This window comes from Emys orbicularis, chromosome 2 (genome assembly GCF_028017835.1).
Source record: "Emys orbicularis isolate rEmyOrb1 chromosome 2, rEmyOrb1.hap1, whole genome shotgun sequence".
Lineage (NCBI taxonomy): Eukaryota > Metazoa > Chordata > Testudines > Emydidae > Emys > Emys orbicularis.
In genome coordinates this window covers 286851401-286865624 of record NC_088684.1, presented here as the reverse complement: position 1 = coordinate 286865624, position 14224 = coordinate 286851401, and the positions used below count along the sequence as shown (strand labels likewise).

General features: G+C 41.3%; 1 protein-coding gene across 1 annotated transcript in view; it reads left to right on the top strand.

Annotated features, from left to right (window-relative positions):
• Positions 1–14224, top strand: part of DLEC1 (DLEC1 cilia and flagella associated protein) — a 60115-nt gene that overhangs the window by 36860 nt on the left and 9031 nt on the right. The window contains exons 20-29 of the mRNA XM_065399098.1: positions 511–650; positions 888–1041; positions 2881–2991; positions 4116–4246; positions 4958–5146; positions 5727–5794; positions 8653–8804; positions 9928–10043; positions 10839–10909; positions 12390–12607. Of these exons, the coding sequence (XP_065255170.1) occupies positions 511–650; positions 888–1041; positions 2881–2991; positions 4116–4246; positions 4958–5146; positions 5727–5794; positions 8653–8804; positions 9928–10043; positions 10839–10909; positions 12390–12607 (1350 nt within the window). The remainder of the gene's footprint in view (positions 1–510; positions 651–887; positions 1042–2880; positions 2992–4115; positions 4247–4957; positions 5147–5726; positions 5795–8652; positions 8805–9927; positions 10044–10838; positions 10910–12389; positions 12608–14224) is intronic.

The following is a 14224-nucleotide window of genomic DNA, read 5'->3' as shown; positions in this document are numbered from 1 at the left end:
TTGCTAGCATATGGTGGGATTTGTGGCTGGATTTGTCATGCTTTGGGTTTTAAAATAAATGTCTAGAATCTGGGATAGATGCTTTTTATTTTTATATAAAGAATCATTGTAGGTCCATATCTCTAAAACATAAAAGGCAAAATTCTGCCCTTAGAGTTGTTCATGCAATTCCTACTGTAGTCAGTAGAAGTTGGACATGATTGTTGGCCAAAATTTGGTCTAAAGTCATTTTGTAAGCACAGCTTTCTTGGACAGAATGAGTCAGTCTAGCAGAACTAAAGAGGGACCCTATCTAGTTAATTAAAAGTTACTTCTTACCTCTGATAGTGGAAGATCCACAATGTCATGTGCTGTATTCTCATTCTCCTGATTGATATCCTGAGTTCTTCAGTTTGGGTCTTTATCTGCATGATATGCAAAGAGCTTACCAAACTGAGAACTTGGGTTCAGCATTTTACACTGCCTAGCAAGGTTTTGAGTGACATTCACATTTGTTTCTCTATCACCTAGGCATCCCCATTCACGATTCAGCCATCTGATGGAGAATTACCTCCTTTGGGCAAATGCAGTGTGTCAGTTCTGTTCAGGTCCTTGCTATGTCAACGTCTCCAGACAGTATTAGAGCTAGATGTCGAAAATGGAGAAGGAAGGTGAGGAAAAAATGGAAGTGTTCCTCTAAGCCATTTTTTAGTTTTGATATTTTTGTCTCCTGAAACACCACGGACAATGATCCACACCCGCAGCACTCAGAATTGTATAATATATCAATAAGCTGCTCAATTACACATATTGCTAAATTAACACTACCCTCATGCTTCCCAGAATGTCTGTGTAAATTCACTAACTACGCAACAGTAAAACTGGGCCATTTGTGTGTCTGTTTCCAGTCATCTTCCTGTTTTTGTTGAAGTTCAGACCCCCCAAGCATGTCTGATGTCTAGTCACTTGGTGTTCAGTGAAATTTATATTGGAGTTCCAGCACAAGCAACCGTCAAACTCTTTAACCAGACACTGCTGCCAGCAAAATACTTTTGGGAAGAGGTAAGTGACTTTCTAGTGTGACAAGTATCAGAGGGGTAGCCGTGTTAGTCTGGATCTGTAAAAAGCAACAGAGAGTCCTGTGGCACCTTTAAGACTAACAGATGTATTGGAGCATAAGCTTTCGTGGGTGAATGCCCACTTCGTCGGGTGACAATTAGTAGTGACACAAGATAGGAGCTGAGCTCTGTAGTTGCTATCACAATACAAATAATAAAAAATAATAAGATAACTTCTGTGATGTGTCCCATGTGTAATGACCCCTTGATTGGGTCATCAGCAGGAATTAAACCTGGGAACTCTTGCGCTAAGGCAGTGGTACTCGTCCAGGGGTCCGTGAGCCCTTTCAGGGGGGCCACAGCTGAAACCCGGCGCCCCAAGCCGCGTGTGGGTCTGAAGCCGGGAGTGGCGTGGGGCTGAAGCTGGTGGCCCCCCACCGAAGCCGGGAGCAGTGCGGGGCAAAAAGCTGGCATCCCCCCCTCCCCAGCCAAGAGTGGCACGGGGCTATCCCCTGCCTGCACCCTAAGCTACTTCCCTGCCCACACACAGCCCCTAGCTACCCCCTCCCTGCACCCTGAGCGGTTTCCAAACTTTTTGAGCTGAGTCCCCCCTTTGAGTTATATTTTTTGGTTGCAGCCCCACAGGTCAGACAGGCTGGGTGGCCTGCTGAGGTGAGTCAGGTGGTGGAGGTGGCGCTCCCTCCTTGGACCCCACTGTGTGGAGCTGGCCCGAGCCCCGCCAGCCCTTACCTCCCAAAATAGAAGTCAAATGACGTCTATGCCCAAGGATCCCCTCCCACCCCCGCTGGGCCCTGGAGTTTTTATAGCATGTTGAGGGGGGTCTCAGCAAGAAAAGGGCTGAGAATCCCTGCTCTAAGCCATAGTCCTTTTCCCTTCAGCTAAAGGACTAAGGCCTGGTCTACACTGGGGCGGGGGGGATCGATCTAAGTTACTAAACTTCAGCTACGTGAATAACGTAGCTGAAGTCGACGTACTTAGACCTACTCACCGCGGTGTCTTCACTGTGGTGAGTCGACTGCTGCCTGCGCCTCTCGCGGCAGTGGAGTACAGGAGTTGACGGGAGAGCGCTCGGAGGTCAATTTATCGCGACTAGACTAGACATGGTAAATCGACCACCGCTGGATCGATCGCTGCCCGCCGATCCGGCGTGTAGTGTAGACATACCCTAACTCTATTAACTGGGAGCAATAGATATATCTTATTCTCTATGTTGACTAGCCACTTGAGAAGGGACAGGACACACTTAGCTGTGCTGTGTCAGGAATTCCATTGATTTATTGCACTTTCACGATAAAGAGATCGCACTTCAGTACTTGTATGAGGGGAATTGAAAAATACTATCTCTTTGTTTATCATTTTTACAGTGCAAATATTTGTAATAAAAATAATAATATAAAGTGAGCACTGTACACTTTGCATTCTGTGTTGTAATTGAAATCAACATATTTGAAAATGTAGAAATATATCCAAAAATATTTAATACCTTTCAATTGGTATTCTATTGTTTAAAAGTGCGATTAATCGTGATAAAATTTTTTAATTGCGATTAATTTTTTTGAGTTAATTGCGTGAGTTAACTGTGATTAATTGGCAGCCCTAATTACTATTAAGAAAAAAGTATCTAAGTAATTGAACATAGTGGAATTAAAGGGCATGTAAAGTGTGTCCAGACTCTACATATCAGATCTATCGTTTTCCTGAAACATATGGATTCTATGTATTGCTTCATCCTGACAATCATTTCCAATCTGGAGGTGAATTTTGAATGGAGTAGATTTCATCACAGTTAACTGAATGTTCAAGTGTTTATCCTACCTGATAGCTTATCGGAAGTCAGTCAGCTTTCTGCTCTGCCATTGTCTCCCCAACAAGTGGCACTTTGGGCCCACATGAAGAAAAAGAATTGTGTATAGAGCTAACAGCTAATATTATGGTAAGTTTAAAAACTGATCTAATTTTAATAGCACAGAGAACACTGGGATTCTTATTTCAAGTCCATGGGGCAAAAACAGCACTTGCAAGTACAGTAGAATGCATTTGTGCATAGAATCTGTCTCAAACTGCCTTTCAGATATGCTTTATAGACTAACATGATTGAAGACAGAAGATGATATTTAAATTATATGCACCTTAAATCGACTTTGAAGTCTGCTTGCTTGCTGCTTTGGTTTATTTTTTTTCTACTATGCCCTTTTCTTTACACTTAATGATTAATGCTGCTTTTGTAATATACAAAACTATTTTTGACCTTTATTCTTAAAACACATATTAAATTGATTAAATTTTACTTTATGATCCTGAAAACATCTTCTTCCTTACATTAATTCCCACCATTCTTCTCTCGCATTCTAAGGCCTGCTTACACCTAAAACTTTGGTCAACCTACCTCATTTCTCAGGGGTGTGAAAAATTCACACCTCCGAGAGACATAGTTGTCATCCTAAACCCTGGTATAGACACCATTAGGTTGATAGAAAATTTCTTCTGTCGACCTACCTACCACCTCTCATCCTCTTGAGAGAAATGGAAAAACCCCTTCCGCCACTGTAGCAAGTGTCTACACTACGGTGCTACAGCTGTGCAGCTGCAGTGCCATAACGATGCCACTGTAGCATCTGTAGTGTAGACATATCCTAACTCTTCCTTACCTGGAAAAACTTAAGGAGGGAGGTCAGAATTAATGTGTCCAGACAACAAGATCCATTTCCACAAGCAGGCCAGCACTGAAAAGACAGGCTTCTACCAGAAAATGTGGCAAAAATCAGGAATGGTGCATTTTTAGGTTTATATTATTTGATGTTGACGCAAAACATACAGTAACATCAGCAAATTTTTAATTTGGTACCTACTACCAAACAAATATGATGGAATGTTTTGGTAGAAAATCCATGTGAAGCAACCTGTAAGCCTTCTCAGTCTTCCCCTGCGATTCTGTTTTTTTTTTTTTTTAATCCAGTAAGATTTGTACCTGTTTTACTAATACATTTTTTTATTATGACATCTTTCGTCTGTATCTTTGACTCCATTTACAAAGAAGATGTGACTTTCTCCTATTAGGATGAGCTGAATGACCTTACCCTCTGCTGTAGCATAGAAGATATGATTGAACCTCTTTTTCTGGGCATTTCTGGCCAAGTAAAGGGACTACATGTCACATACTTGATACCTTGTGACAGTAAAGTTACCAGGTAAATGAAGGTGTTATAAAATAATCACCCAGACTTGTTTGTTGGTTTTTAACATCTAATACATTGTAATAGTCCATGTATATTCTGATCCAATATCTTTGCTTTCTCTGCTTGGAGTGAAAGAATTAGCCCTCTCGCTGCCAGCCAAGGGATGGGGATCCTACACCCATCAAACCTTCAAAAGCCAAAGTAACTGTCTGCAATGTTTAAAATATGTAAATTTAACTCTCAGATATGGATATTAAAGTGTTGAGTTCTATACCATACAATTTAAGATCAAATATCCTGGGCTGTTTAGAAGTTTTCCTGCCACGTTGCCAAATCTGGTATATGACAAATGCAATTCTCCTTGTTAATTTCTAACCCTACGTCTGCCTGGTATTTTTAATTGTATTCTTGTGATACCTAGCATGACTACTCTGTTTCCGAGTGTACTTTAAGTCCTTGTTGTTTCTTTTTTTCAGATGAGCAAGAAATAGCTTTAATTTGGCAGCATAATCACTACACCTGAAATAAATTCCTACAGGAATATAATTGAGGCAAATCAATACTGGCAAATGCTGGTGGTATTAATCTTAGGCTAGTTGGTCCTTTTAACAAGGGACATCAAAACTGCCTTATGCAGGAAATCTCAGCTCTGCCTAAACTGTTTCTATGCTATGAAGAAAGAGGAGTGCTAGTTTTAATATCTGAGGTCACTTTTATCTATAGTGATGAGAAGCAAATGTTACAAAGTCCTCAAGATCTTCTGTTGGACTTTGGATCTGAAGTTGCATTGAAGAGCATAGTAACACGCCAGCTAATACTTACCAATCATACTGGAATCGATGCTCCATTCACACTAGAAGCTGAATATTTCAGTAGCTGTCCAGTTACCTCAGAAGAACAAGGAAACAATCTGTAAGTTGTGCCTTTCTCGCTAATTAATCGGATACTGGGCCTGATTTTCCTCTCACACTGCTGTGTAAATTAGGAATAATTCCATTGAAATGGAGGTATGCTGGTGTGAGGGGACAATCCCCTATTGCCATGCTGCCACATTGGTTCAGTACGGACTGTACCACCAGTACCACTTCCTGCAATACGGGGTGTTTCTTAAGTTGACTTTGCTTTGCTTATGAGAAATGATGAATCCTCCGGCTGAGGTACTATGGTTCCAGGCCATCAACTTTTGCAGGAAACACAAAGGGCAGGATTCTCATTTGGTGTACATAGCATTGCACTATTGCCATTAGTGGAGCTATGCTGATTTACACCAGCTGAGGATCTGGCTTACCGAATCCTGAACTTGTGTCTTGGCATTTAAATGGCTTCACATATAAAGAAGCTATTTTAAAAATTCATTTAGCTGGTGATTCTCGGAAGTCTGTCTTTGAGCAATAGTTACCAACAATCTAGGACTTTGGTTGAACTAGCTTGTAAAGTTAGCAAAGACTTGTGCTGCTCACAGACTTATCATTGAGTCTTTTCCTTTTACAAGCTCCACAGCCAGCCTGGTGAAAAGAACAGCACAAATCAGAAGACATGCAGCCAAGAAAGTACAATCAGGTATGAGAGAAGCTATTTTTGTTGGCCAGAAAGATATCGTCTCACAACTGGCACACTCAGCAACAGCATCCATGGAAAGAGGGCTGAATGGAAATGGAAATCCCTTTATATTAGAGTTTGGGCCCCCAGGACAGGACTGAAACATACTGGTGGACGTTGTGGGGCTTGCCCACAGCATTCAGTATCTATTCTGTGGATCGAGGAGTCCAGGCCCCAGGGCTGTCAATCTGGTTCTTTTTACAAGCTCTAAAATTTAAAAAAATTAGGCTAAATTCTGAGCTGACTTCCATCCCCTGCAACCTCATTGATTTCAGTAGGATTGGATGGACTGACCGGGCAGGATTTGATCCTTTGTTGTTTATTATTTATATTGCAGTAGCTCCCAGAGGTCCTAATCAGGAAGGATCACAGCTCCATTGTGCAAGGTATTATACCAATACAAAGAATCAGACTCTGATACCCTTATTCATCTAGAGGAGCACCTAACTTCACAAGTAGCCATTGAGACTATTTATGAAGTAAAGTGCTATGAGTGAGTAGTGGTATCAGAATCTAGCCCATAGCAAATAAAACATAGATGCAATAGAATGTCTACTCCTGGGGGAATTCTGTGCCAGTGCGCATGTGCATAATTCATGTGCCGCAGAAAATAACTTCTGCCGGAAAGTTGCTGCAGTTACACCTTTTGCCCACCAGGGTCCGCTGTGGCACTAGAACAGAGCAGATGCTCTAGGGCCCTCCCCAGCTGCTATAGAGAAGAGAAAACGCTGTGGTCCTTGCAGCGCCCTGCCTGTGGGGCGAGGACAGGAGACAGGGGATATGGGTGGACAGGCAGTGTGGGGCACATGGGGCTGCTGGGGACGTCACAGACTAAGGGCTAGTGGGGCGGGGCAGGACAGACAGGGGCAGGGGCTGAATGGGAGTGGAGGCGCAGGGCCACATGGGGACGGGAGAGGAGATGTAGGGCCACATGGGGGAAGGGGCGTGGCTGAGTGGGGGCACAGAGACATGGGGACAGAGGGGAGGGGGTGCAGGGATACATGGGGACAGGAGGAGGGGGCACAGGGACACATGGGGACAGGGGAGGAGGTGCAGGGACACATGGGGGTGCAGGGACACCTGGGGACAGGGGCAGATGTGCCTGACTGAATGGGAGAGGCTAGGGGTCAGCCAGGGTCTGTCTGGGGAAGGCTCCCTAACAATCCCCCCCCCCAAAACCTGTTCCATATTTCTCCCACCCGCACCCACCAACCCTCCAGGTTCACTCCCCAGCTCCTTTTTTCCTCAGCTCCTCCGTTACCTCTGACTCCCCCAAGCCTTTGCACTGCTTCTGAGGGGTGTGGGAAATAGATTCTGTATTGTAGTTTAAATTAATTACTCAGAGTTCTGTATTTATATGTCTAGTAAGGAATCTATCTGTGAAAAAACATTTCCTGAATCTTTTTTATTGTCTGTATTGTTACAGACATACTTGCTTTGAAATAAATTACCAAAAATAATTGAAACTGGTGTGATTATATTGTGTTATTTTGACAAAGAAAATATGCAGAATTTTGCAGAATTTTTAATTTTTTGGCGCAGAATTCCCCCAGGAGTAAACGCCTAACATTAGTTCTCACATTGTATCCTGTGATACACTTCCGAGTGGTCCATGGAGCTGTGTCTATCTCAATAGCAGAGCACTCTGTTCTGAAGAAGTGAAACCTCCTGCCATGTATTATCCAGTCAGGACTGTCTTGGCGTTTCTGGGACATTTTTTTGATCAAGTAAACAAACAAGTCCTTCTCTACATCTGGAGTGCTTGCTAAATGTCTTTGTCAAGTGTTTGTTAGATGTTCTGACTTCCAGACACCACCACAACTAAAAGGCTAGCAAACATTTAGAAATAAATAAACAGCACAGATCATGAAGTTAACCAGTCACTCCAATCCCATTGGAGTCAGTTTATTTTCATCTTACCAATATTGCTTTTTCATGTAATCAAGCATTACAGTTGTCACAGAAAAGTGCAGAATTAGGAGGTTGGCAGGGAAGGTTGTCCTTGGAAGAATCTCTGTCTTAACAAGTGATCCATAATATAAAAACAGATTGAGAACCACTGAATAGGAAGCTGGAGTGAAAATGATTTGATTCTAGAGCAGGGATTCCCAAACTGTGGTACATGTATCCCTGGGGGCATGTGAGACACCTCTGGGAGGTATGCAGGAATTGTGTAATGGTGGATTTTATTTATTGCATTTTCATAATAGGCTACTTAGACAAAGCTTTAAAATTCTTTGGGAATTTGTTATATAAAATACGGTAGTTAATTTACTTCAAGATGTACCAGTGAGATCACAAATACACAGAGACGCTGACGTACAGAGCCATCACCTCCAATCACTGTACAGCGCAGGTTCAGTTGCTCAGCAATTGTCCAGTCTAACTGAGCTCAGAACTTAGGGGTTTTTTTGGTTGTATACATTGCACTATAATTATATCCGTATATAACAATGAAATACAGACAGATGGCTAAAGACAAATAGTGTTAAGAAGAACACACAAAGTATCAGTGATAAGAAGGTTAGGGGTACATGGGCAGCTGGTAGATCTGGAAGGGGGTACACGGGCAGCTGGCAGATCTGGAAGGGGGTACACGGGCAGCTGGCAGATCTGGAAAGGGGTATACAGTAGGAAAGGTTTGGGAAACTCTATTCTAGAGGCTGAATTCTCAACTTTGTAAATAGGCATAGCTCCATTGAAGCTAGTGAAACTACCCTGATTAATATCAGCTGATGATCTGAACATGTATTTTGTTTGAAAGATAAACTTTATTCCATTTCCTAGAAATCTTATCAAATACTCTTCTGTTCTTTCAGCATTTGTGCTGGCATTACTGTCTCATGGGAGAGGAGTGGCTTTCCATGCCCAACCTTCCACAGGAACTCTGAAAGCCTTCCAGCAGCTAATTATAGAAATAACAGCTTATAACAACATGTGGGGAGAGTACCATGATGATCTCATCTGTAGGGTAGGTGAGGCTTTTTGTTCTGATCACCAAATTTGCATGGTAGGTTTGGGGCCAATTGTCTTTCCCCAAATTCCTCTTTGCTAAAACACATTCTTCTGCTTGTTAGGACTTCAATAAGGATTCAGAGTAGCTTTTTCTAGACTGGTTTCAGAGTAGCAGCCGTGTTAGTCTGTATCCGCAAAACAGGAGTACTTGTGGCACCTTAGAGACTAACAAATTTATTTGAGCATAAGCTTTCGTGGGCTACAGCCCACTTCATCAGATGCATAAAATGGAACATATAGTAAGAAGATATATATACATACAGAGAACATGAAAAGGTGGAAGAGTTGGTATGGTAACTTCCACCTTTTCATGTTCTCTGTATGTATATATATCTTCTTACTATATGTTCCATTTTATGCATCTGATGAAGTGGGCTGTAGCCCACGAAAGCTTATGCTCAAATAAATTTGTTAGTCCCTAAGGTGCCACAAGTACTCCTCGTTCTTTTTTCTAGACTGTTTCTTCTAACAAGGTTTAGTTGACAAGTGTCCTCTCCTGTTAAAATGTATGGATCTGGTTTTGGCCACACGTTGAAGGCCTTTTTTTTTCATAGGGCTGTAACAGAGTTCCACAACATAGTTTTGTTCCATCTACAAAATCCAGTTGTAACGGTCACTACTCTGCTCCACCAACCCAATATGTTGTGCTGTTGTGCTGGTGGAAAGGCTCTTTGGCTTTGTCTACACTGGCACTTCGTCGGCAAAACTTTTGTCATTCCGGGGTGTTAAAAAACACACACACCCCGAACGACAAAAGTTTTACCGACAAAAAGCACTGTTGTGAACAGCACTTTGTCAGCAGGGAGCACTCTCCTGCCAACAAAGCCTCTGTGGCTCGTGGGGGCTGGAAGTTTTTTGTCAGCAGGAGAGCTCTCTCCTAGAAAAGGCATCAAGCAGAATGACCAATAGATTAGGTACAGAACTTTCCTGCTGACAAGAGTCCTCATTAGATCTCTTGCTTCACTAATTTCCTTTAAAAGAGAAGATCCATTTGGCTCAAAGGCTACGATATAATTTAGTAACCCAAATTCTAAGGTAGCATTTAATTCTAATTGCCAAGATGCATTGTTTTTTCTTAGGTGGGAGACTTACAGCCTACATTAATTCCTATGCAAATGACTGTGAAAGGTTGCCCAATCTTCTTGCAGATGACAGGACCTCAGACTGAACATCAAACAAAGATACCAATAATCAGGTATAGCCCCCCAAATACTGTTTGTAAGGATGTCAGAAGTTTTAAATGCCATTAGACTATGCCTACACTGTTCATTTTTGGTCATTTGCTATTGTTCAGTTAGAAGGCAGGCAACGTTCAGTGGTATATTTGTCAAAATACAGCGTGTGCTTTATTTTGTTTAGACAGTCAAACATTACACTAAGGCCTTATCTGATGTAGATAAGTTTAGCATAGTGTTATGTTTGTGTTTCCTAGCATGACTGTAAAATGCCCTGTTTCCATATACATCATCTCCTAAATCCTTCATCAACCATGCTAACAACTATTCTTCCAGACTGTTTTCTCAGGGTTTAATACTGATTGAATTTCAGTCATTCCAGGCTCAATTGATTCAGGGCCAGCATGGACAGAGATCACTGGCATGCCAGTACCAGTGGTGGAAAAAGTCCTGCTACTCCTCTCTCACAGTGCACTGCTCACTGAGGAGGTGGCCTCTGCCACTCCAACACTTCTATTGACTTCTTTATCCACCATCTTTCATGAGCACCACATTCGCTTGCACACACGAGTCTGAGACAACTATGTGGTCAGAATATGGAGGGAACGGATAATGGAATGTAAACAGAATGTACAAAATAACTTTGTTTCCTAGATTGACCGTAGATTATCTGGTTTCCAATACAACAAACTGCCAGCAGTTAACTCTTTAAACTGATCTGTTTCCACTTTGTTAATTACTCATTTAAAAGAAAAATTCTTAGGAGTTGACCTAACAATTGTACATTGTAACATGAAGTTATTCCTCCTTTCCAGGTTTGGTGCTCATGTCTCTGGTGGGGATACAGTCTCCCGCTGCATCAGACTCAACAACCCCACTCCGTGTGGTAAGGCTGGTTTCATATTCTAAGATATACTAGCTAGCACTGCAGTCCCTACAGTAATGAAAGCACAGCAATTAACACACCTTCAGCTTTCTTAATTAGGATTTTTTTTTAGGGCAATAAAGGAATAGGAGGAGACACTCACAGCTAATTCAGTAGTTTAGCTAATATAGACCAATGGCCAGTGCTGCTAGGTCTCTAGCTGTACAAAAGCATTTATCATTGTGGTGTTACCTTTGGACTAGGCTGATGTGTATAGTAGCAGAGCAGGCAGGTTTGAGCCAGAGGCCAGTGAGGGAATATAATTAGCACAATCTAGTGTTTAGTGTGAAACGGGAAAACATCCTATTCCAGTGCACCGTGACTGGATTCTCTTCATCTGTATCCTTCTTTGAAATTCACTTTTTCTGTGAAACCCTCCTAAAGCTAACTCATGTCAATAAAATGCTGCCGTCATTCTATTATTGGAAAGAAAAAATTCCACTCTAAGTTTAGCACCATTGGGCTCTTCTAAATTCCACTTGCATCCAATCTTTGTCTTCCTCTTCAGAACGTACTCATTTAAAAGAAAAATTCTCAGGAGTTTTCTCTTCAGTGCACGGGCCATATCTTTCTTTGTGTCTTGGACATCACCAAACACAAAAATTATTAGGGGCATGGAACAGCTTTCCATGTGAGGAAAGATTAAAAAGACTGGGACTGTTCAGCTTGGAAAAGAGAAGACTAAGGGAGGATATGATAGAGGTCTATAAAATCATGAATGGTGTGGAGAAAATGAATAAGGAAGTGTTACTTACCCCATCAATCACCTGATGAAATTAACAGGCAGTGGGTTTAAAACAAACTAAAGAATGACGTCACATAACACACAGTCATCCTGTGGAACTCATTACTAGGGGATGTTGTGGAGCCCAAAACTATAACTGGATTAAAAAGAGAATAAGTTCATGGAGGATAGTTCCATCAATGTCTATTAGCCAAGATGGTCAGGGATGCAACCCTACAGTTTGTATCTCTAACGCTCTGATTGCCGAAAGCTGGAATTGAACAACGGGGGATGGATCACTTAATAATTGCCCTGTTCTATTCGTTCCTTCTGAAGCATCAGGCACCAGCCACTATCAGAAGACAGGATACTGAGCTAGGCCCTGTATGGACATTCTTATGCATTTACTTAACAAATAAAACATTCATCATAGCTAATGCTAATAAAGATGTAGGCTGGGATCCTTGGACCTGGCTAGCCTGTGTCTAATGCAAGACCAGTGACAGGCAAAGATGGGTTTAAGTCACATGTATGCTCTTCTGATCCTCGAGGAATCACCTGACTGGTCCTGAGAGTAAAAAACTTCCACTCAGGTGCAACTTGGCATCAGTGTATCCAGGTGCCATTATCTACCTAGTCCACTTTTTCTCAAGGGCCAAAAAAGCTACATATCGTTGGCCTGACTAAGATTAATAGACTTTTTCCTTTTTCATTCAGACATCCGCATGGACTGGAAAACTTACAATCAAGAAAAAGATAATGAGAAGCTGGTGGACCTCTTGCTGTTTTATGGCCCTCATTTTCCTATTAAGGACGTAGATGAGAATGAGATTGAGTCAAATGCTAGCACCTCAGAGACTGAAATCATGTTAAACTGGGATAAAATCCCTAGCAGCCCAGACATCATTTCTCCAGGTTCCCTCGTGACAGATGATGTAAGATCATGGCAGTCTGTTTTTTTTAAACCATGTTATCAGAAAAGCTAACAGAATGTTGGGAATAAGTAAGAAAGGTATAGATAATAAGACAGAAAATATCATATTGCCTCTATATAAATCCATGCTACGTCCATATTTTGAATGCTGCGTGCAGATGTGGTTGCCCCATTTCAAAAAAGATGGAAAAGGTACAGAAAAGGGCAACAAAAATGGTTAGAAGTATAGAACAACTTCCATATGAAGAGAGATTAATAAGACTGGGACTTTTCATCTTGGAAAAGAGATGATTAAGGGGGATATAATAGAGGTCTATAAAATCATGACAGGTGTGGACAAAGTAAAGAAGGAAGTGTTATTTACTCCTCCTCGGAACAGAAGAATTAGGGGTCACCAAATGAAATTAATAGGCAGCAGGTTTAAAACAAACAAAAGGAAGTATTTCTTCACACAATGCACAGTCAACCTGTGGAACTCCTTGCCCGAGGATGTTGTGAAGGCCACTGGGGAAGTTCCAGAAGATTGGAAGGGAGCTAATGTGTCAATTTTTAAAAAGGGTAAACGGGATGATCTGGGTCATTACAGGTTTCAGCCTGACATTGATCCCAGGAATATAAAGAGCAGTTGATACGGAATTCGATTAATAAAAAATAAAGGAGAGTAATGTAATTAATGCCAATCAATGTGGGTTTATGGAGAATAGATCCTGTCAAACTAACTTGATTTTTTTTTTTTTTTTGAGATTACAAATTTGTTTGATAAAGGTACTAGTGTTGGCATAATATACTTAAGACTTCTGAAAGGCATTTGACTTGGTACCGCACAACATTTTGATTAAAAAGATATAAAATGAACATTGCACATATTAAATGGATTAAAAGCTGGCTACCTGATAAGTCTCAAAATGGAACTGTAACCAGGAAATTGTCACTGTGAGGATTTGTTTCCAGTGGAGTCCCATGGGGATCAGTTCTTGGCCCTACACTATCTAATATTTTTATCAATGACTTGGAAGAAAACAAAATCATCACTTATAAAGTTGCAGATGACACAAAAATTGGAGGAGTGGTAAATATTGAAGAGGACAGGTCACTGATTCATAGCAATCTAGATATGTTGGCAAACTAGGTGCATGCAAACTGTGCATTTTAATATGGCTAACTGTAAATGTATACATCTAGGAACAAAGACTATAGGTCAGTGGTTCTGAACCAGGGGTACGCAGAGGCCTTCCGGGGGTACATCAACTCATCTAGATATTTGCCTAGTTTTACAAGCTACATAAAAAGCACTAGCGAAGTCAGTACAAACTAAAATTTCATACAATGACTTTATACTGTTCTATATACTATACACTGAAATGTAAGTACAGTATTTATATTCCAGTTGATTTATTTTATAAAATACGGTAACAATGAGAAAGTAAGAAATTTCTCAGTAATAGTGTGCTGTGACACTTTTGTATTTTTATGTCTGATTTTGTAAGCAAGTAGTTTTTAAGTGAGGTAAAACTTGGAGATACGCAAGAGAAATCAGACTCCTGAAACATGTACAGTAGTCTGGAAAGGTTGAGAGCTACTGCTGTAGGTCATACTTACAGGACGGAGGACTCTCTCC